General features: G+C 28.6%; 1 protein-coding gene across 1 annotated transcript; it reads right to left on the bottom strand.

Annotated features, from left to right (window-relative positions):
• On the bottom strand, positions 1-582 carry LOC145832235 (cyclic pyranopterin monophosphate synthase-like). Its single transcript, XM_082939556.1, has one exon. The coding sequence runs from the start codon at positions 580-582 to the stop codon at positions 1-3; it is 582 nt and encodes a 193-aa protein (XP_082795682.1).
• Positions 583-7,426: the final 6,844 nt, after the last annotated feature.

Below are 7,426 nucleotides of genomic sequence, written 5' to 3'. Positions count from 1 at the left end.
CTATGAATTGAACTCAACTGCTCCCTGCTTGCCCCCTTCCTTCCGCACCACCTTCACCTCCTCCACACGCATCCCCTCCTGCCCAGCCGACTTGCACATGTCGTAGATGGTCAGCGCGCAAACCTGCACTCCGGTCAGCGCCTCCATCTCCACTCCCGTGCTGTGATTGGTTGACGCCTCGACCGTGACTACCACCGATTGGCTCCCCTCGTCCAGCCGCAGGTCCACTTTCACCTGGCTGAGGGGAACCTGGTGGCACAGCGGTATCAGCTCGCTGGTCTTCTTCGCCCCCATGATCCCCGCCACCCGGGCAACCTGCAGAACGTCCCCCTTTGACAGCTTGTTCTCCTTCACCAACCTGAAGGATTCCTTGTTCAGCTGGACGCGCCCCTGGGCCGTGGCGCGCCTGAAGGTTGGCTGCTTTTGGGAGATGTCCACCATTCGGGCGCTTCCCGTGCTGTCAACGTGCGTCAGGGTTGGTTTTGTGTTTTTGATTTGTTTTGTTGAAAATCGATGGAGGCAGCTTTGGCAGGTTGAAACAACTGTTTTGAAAATTTGAACATTTTTGTTTGTGTGAAACATCTGAAAAAAAAGGATAGTTAAAAGAGTCTGATTAAATATAACTTTTCAAATGTTGTTTTGTATACACCACTTCTATTGAAAGTCTAAAAAAGTACAAGCTGTGAACACCACAGTTTTTACTAATCAATTAATTATTAACAAGTAAAATCTATAGATATAGACACCCTTTGTACAAATTTAAAAGTATATGTTTTTATTAAATAAACAAAGTTGAACAAAAAAAGGTTATCAACACTAGTTAAAGGACATGGACAACTTATTAAAGGACATTTGAAATGTAATTCCATTCAAATTTTTTTTTCAGGACAGTTAGCATGATTTAAACAGTTAAACTACATTTTTTTAACTTAACCATGTAAAAGCAAGTAAATGTTTGTTTTAAATAAATGATAGTTAAACATTTATACTACTGATAAATGGATAACTTTTCAACCATAAATAAACAACAATAATTTTACTTTCTTTATTATTTTTACTACAAACAGGATCGCCAAAGGTTTTTGAAAATTTCTTACATTTTTTCTATTTCTTCTACGCTTTAAAAGAAAAACCTTTTTGGACCATTTAATTAAATATAAAATGACCATATAGTACAAAATTAAACTTGAGTTTGAAACACTGTATTAAATAGTATAACAAAATTGCAAAGATACTGTTAAGCTACTTTAAATGTGGTTTTAAGTGAAAAATAAGATATTATACAAAATTTTATTTAACTTTAAGACATATTTTTGTATCTATTTGAAACTTTGTTACTTTACATGTAAAAAAATATAAAATTCAAAGTTATTAAGGGCATAGGGGAAGATAAATCAATTTCTTACAACTTTATCTTATTTTAAAGAATTTTAACTAAGCTTCAAGTTGTTTTTACAAGTTTTTAAAATCAAATTAATTTTTGAGAATTAGCAGGTCTAAAGTTGGAGGATAGGTTCCTTAAGGGAGGCCCAAACTAAAATAAAATAAAAATCTATCTTCACCTCTGTTTTTTAAGATAAATACCTCAAATTTTGAAAAGTTCCTAGCAATTTTTCTTTAATTCTTTATGACAGAGTTTTCTAAATATTGCAAGGAACATTTCCTATAAGTTTGAGGTATTTATTAAAAAAAAATATAGGAGGAGGTAGACTTTTAGTGAAATAGTCTTTTTTTGCTTTTTTAGTTTGCAACTCCCATAAGAAACCTACTGTTGCCTTCGGCTTTGACCCATTTTATTTAAAAAATAATTTTGTCTATTTTAAATCTGTAAAAACTAACCTGTAGCTTAGTTAAAACTGTAAAAAACATAATCAAATTGTGAATAAATGATTAAGCTGTTTGTATTTCTTCGCTATTATTAAAACAATTTTGGTGTTGACTAATCGGACTTACAAAGATACTGCAGCTACTCAAATACCTTTTTTGACACGCAAACACATAGCACCCTGAATTAGACATAGAAAGTCTTAATTGTGTATTGATTAAAAACTTTGCTCAACTAACTGTCTTTGGAATAAAAATATCTTAACAAGGTTCAAGAATTGTTTACCAACCTTTGTTTCAACCAAATTAAAAAAAAAAGTGCTTTGAAATAAAAAAGCTTTTTTAGTATTTTTATTTTTTGTAACTTCAATATGAGTTTTTATTAAGTTTCATTTGAGCTAATTTATTCTCCAATGCATGAAATTTCAATGCCATTGAATTTTCATACAATACTAGACAAATTGTTAAGTACAAACCATATTAGATTTGTGCTTCTTTTAATAGTTTTTTGGTCATTCAATTTGTATATACATACTACCTTAAATAATTTTTCTCTTTAAATAGTTTATATAATTTGTTTCTTAAATTCAGTGTAATATCAAGAAAGCCTGTTTGGATAAAGTCTAGACAATATTTATATGTCATTCTATATGAATGAGGTTTTAATATAAATAAAATAATAAATTAGAATGGTGGAAAAAGTGAACTATTCTACTTTGAAAAAATGATTGAGAGGTTGGAGAAGACTTCAAATGATAAACTTGATATGCTCCATAGTGAAATCAAGGGATTGCAGGAAAAGCTGGCAAGTCAAGCAGAAGTCAACAATGAATTGAAACGTTCTCTGATCTACATAGGTCAGGAACTTGAGGATCTTTAAAATGAAAACAAGTTAATGAAGTTGATGAGTTGAAAGTTGTCAACCTCAGTAATGAGAAGTTGACAAAAAAAGGTAATGGAAATTGAGGTGAAGGAAAAAGCTCAACATTTTGAGCTAAATAAGATACAAAACTGGTTACAAGGAAGCAACATTGAACTTCATGGGATACCTGTTGTAGATACCAATGAAAATGTAGAAAGTATTGCATTGAGTGTGCTCAAAAAATTGATCCAAAGGTAGAAAGAGGCCAAATTGGCACTATTAAAAGAATGAATCCAGTCAAAGCAGAAACTAACCAAGATAAGAAGGATGGTAAGAGGAATTTAAATCCTATTTTGATAGCATTTAAATCTAGAGATATGAAGGATAAGATCATGAAGGAAAAAAGAAAGTTGGCTAATGCCTCTTTTAGTAATTTGAATGCCTGCATGGTTTTGTCAGTAAGAATTTTACAAAATCTAGTAGGATTCCCCTTGGTTCTGAAAAGAAAACAATTGGAAGTATGCTTGGGTGAAAAATAAAATTATCAGAATTAGGAAATCTGATGATTCACCAGCTATTATATTAGAATGTATAAAGACCTTAGCAAAGTTTCAAAATAAATAGCTGTTTATTATCTTTACATATAAGTAAAAGTATATGTTTTTGTTTTATTTAGATGAGTTGTTTAAAATCTGTTGATAAAAATGTATATATTTGTTTAGCGTGAAAAAAAAGTGTAAAAAATAATTGTACATATTGTGAAATATGTGGCCAATGGTCACACTTTAAGTGTAGTAAAATTTCTAGTTCCCAATTTGTTTCTTTAATGTTATCTAATGACCCTTTTTTGTTTTGATTGTTTAATGCAGGAAATACTTTTTAGTTTAATTAGTAATAAAGAATTTAAAAACCTTTGCTCATCCCATATAAAAAACTTAAAATACCCTTGTAGAGTATGTGGTAATGCATGTAAAAATTCTCAAAATAGTATAAAGTGTGACTTGTGTAATGTTTGGACTCATTTTAAATGTTCAACTCTAACTCTTAATCAATTTGAATGTCATGTTGTCAATGAGGATGAAACTTTTTATGTAAAACTTGTTATATTAATGTTTTTCCATTTTGTAATATAAGTAACACCAAATTACTTCTTTTAAATTATTTTCTCACTATTGAGAATGATATTTCAAACATTGATACTGATCCTATTGCTGCTTGTTCACAGTACACTTCTGCAGACACCCTAAAAAACGAAATTATTAATAAGGAACTTAGCTTTTTACATGTAAATATAAGAAGCTTATCAAAAAACATATCCCTATTAGAAGACTTAATGACTTCCTACAGAATGTTACCTGACATAACAGGGGTCCGTGAGACTAAATTAAATTAAACAATATTCTTGATTTGATAATGTTAAACAAATACTCATTCCATTATACAAATTATTTTTCAAAAGCAGGTGGAGTTGGAATATATATTAACAACTCTATGACATATACATTAAGAAGTGATCTCATTTTCCATAGTGCTAATTACGAATCAATTTGGGTAGAATTATCAGTGGGAGTAAATAGTAAAAAAATATTACTAGGGTTAATTTATCACCATTTAGGGACCGCAGTTACAGAATTTACAAAACAACTTTCAGACTTTTTATCGAATATTACATTACAAAATAAAGATATTTGCATATTTAGGGATATTAATATTAACTTACTCAAAAAAGATAAGGAACAATCAATTAAAAACTATTTTGATGAAATTTGTAGATTTGGTCCTACTAATGTGATTAATGTTGCAACCAGACTTAGTAAACAGGGAGGGATATTGATTGATCATTTTTACTACTCCAACCCGCAAAAAATTTTAGACTCAAATGTACTCTTATCAGATATTTCTGATCATTTCCCACTCTATGTAAAACTAAAATATTGTAACCAAAGTAATACTATTATAAATAAAATTCAATTTTGCCAAGATTTTCCTAAAATTAACACTCAAAAACTAATGATTGATACTTCCAAAATTCTTAATAAATTTCAAATATATAAAATTATCAACTCTAAAGACTCAATACATTCAAAGTTTGAATACTTTATAGATAAAATCAAAGAGATAAGTGATAAAAATATTCCTATGAAAAAACTTTCAAAATCTCAATTAAAACTCAAGTCAAAATCCTGGATTACAAAAGGTATTCTTAAATCTATTAGGCATAAAAACAACCTTTACAAAATACTTTGCAGAAATAACTTTAGTAACATGTACCAAGTAAAAGAATATAAAGCTTACAGAAACAAGTTAACAAAAATTAAAACAATTTTGAAAAAAAAAAGTATTTTGAAATAAGACTTCAAAGCTGTAATAAAGATTCAGCAGAGACTTGGAAGGTAATTAATATTACAAACAGACAGAAAAAAAAATTATTATAAACTTGAAATAAATGAAAAATCTTTTGTTAATCCAGATGAAATTGTAAATAACTTGAACTTTCATTTTGCCAATATTGGAAAACAAACTTATTTAAAACAGGAAATTCATTCAAACTCTTTTATTAATAGCCAAAAACACCACTATAACAGTTTTGTCTGGTTTGATGTACACAAAAATGAAATAATAAGTATTATAAAAAGTTTAAGATCAGATAAAGCAGTGGTGTAGATAATATTTCTGTTAAAATCTTAAAGAAAATAAACTATCATATAGCTCCAGTTATTAGTGAACTAACTAATCAAGCATTTTATGAAGGTAATTACCCAAACTGTTCATAATTAGCGAAAGTTATACCTATATTTAAATCAGGTTCAAAAACACTTCCAGGAAACTATCGACCGATTTCACTTTTATCAAATATTAACAAAATTATAGAAAAAGCCATATATAGTCCTTTATACAAGTTTTTTACAAAGTTCAATATCTTAAATTCTTCTCAGTTTGGATTTAGGAAGGGACACTCTACTACCTTAGCTCTTTCAGAGTTTGTGGAAAGTACATTGTCCTCCTTTGATAAGGGAAATGCAGTTTGTGCTGTTTTAATAGATCTGAGCAAGGCCTTTGACTGAGTGGATAAAAATATTTTGTTAGACAAATTAGAATATATTGGAATAAACGGAAAAATGCATAATTTAAGGGCATAGGGGTGGGGGGGTAAACACCCTTTTTTTGTTTTTTATCCTATTTTGTATAGATTTTACTAAGCTACAAAATGCTTTTTACAGATTAAAAAAATTCAAAATAATTTTGAGATATAGCCGGTCAAAGTCGGAGGCAACAATAGGATCCTTATGGGAGGTGCAAACTAAAACAGCAAAAATAGACTATTTCACTAAAAATGTATCTTCTCCTACGTTTTATGAGATAACTACCTCAAATTTTTAGGAAATGTTTATTGATATGTTTAGAAAATTCTGTTAGAAGGAATTTTTAAAAAATTGAAAAATAAAAATTTTATATAAAAAATAAACAAAAAAACATTTTTTTTTAGTTATTTTTTTTTTTAATTTTTATTTTTTAATATTTTAAAATTCTGTTCAAACAGATTTTTTTAAATATTGAAAGGAACATTTCATAAAAATTTGAGGTAGTTATCTCAAAATAGATTTTTAGTGATTTCTAGTTATTTGCTGTTTTAGTTTCAGCCTCCCATAAGGATCCTATTGTTGCCTCCAACTTTGACCGGCTATATCTCAAAAATTATTTTGAATTTTTAAAATCTGTAAAAAGCATCTTGTAGCTTAGTAAAAACTATATAAAAGAAGATAAAAAACCAAAAAAGGGTGTTTACCCCCCTATGCCCTTAAAAACTCAGAAAAAAATATTGGATGTTGAGAGTCTGTATCTATATGAATTAGGTCTGTTTATGTTTAAGTTTAACAACAATTTGTTACCAGATAGCTTTAAAAATTACTATAAAAGTGTAAAAAATGTCCATAATTATAAAACCAGGTCTTCAGAAACAAATTTTTTCCTACCTAGATTTTAACAGCAAAATAGGTCATAAATCATTATCCTTCCAAGGTAGTAAGTTATGGACTGAGTTACCATTAAGTTTAAAAAGTATAAGTAATTTTGGAAAGTTCTAGCATGAACTTAAAAGTTATATTTTAAATAGTAATTCTCAAGGTCATTAGTGATCATTCCTACTTGCCTATTTACTTTGTTTAAGGAGTTAATAGTACTTGTCATTTAATATCAAAATTTTTATTAATATTTTCTATATTTTAGTTTTTTTTGTCTGAAAGTTGATTTGTTTGGTCACAGTAACATTGGTTTAGTCTGGATTTTAGCATTTTCTATCTAATTATTTCTGAGATTGTAGTTTAAGATCACTATTTAATAGTTCATTTAACATCCAAATTTTTGTTTAGTTTTTATATTTTTGTTGGAAAGTAGATTTGTTTGGTTACATAAACATTGGTTTAGTTGAGATTTTAGCATTTTCTGTCCAGTTATTTTTAAGAGTATTCTTTAAGATCACTTTTTTGAATTAAGTTTAGAATACTTACAAACTTTTATTTTATTTTTTCTCCTTACATTTTTTTTTTCATTGCATAAAAATGTAAAAAGAATAGTTATAGATGCATGAAAAGAAGAAAAATTTAGTTATAGATTTTAGCAGAAAATAAAGTATTTAAAAAGCAAGCTAAGATAACTGTATGTTAAAAAGAAATTTTGATTTGAGCAAAGCTAAATTCTTCTTTTTTATGTTTACAAGTGTTGTTTTCTTTCTATTATTTC

Source organism: Thalia democratica, chromosome 3, assembly GCF_965202585.1.
Source record: "Thalia democratica chromosome 3, ktThaDemo2.hap1.1, whole genome shotgun sequence".
Classification (NCBI taxonomy): domain Eukaryota; kingdom Metazoa; phylum Chordata; class Thaliacea; order Salpida; family Salpidae; genus Thalia; species Thalia democratica.
This window is presented reverse-complemented; position numbering and strand designations above follow the sequence as displayed.

Excerpts from the sequence above, each read along its gene's own strand:
- LOC145832235 (XM_082939556.1), bottom strand. The coding sequence starts at position 582 with ATGTTTCACACAAACAAAAATGTTCAAATTTTCAAAACAGTTGTTTCA.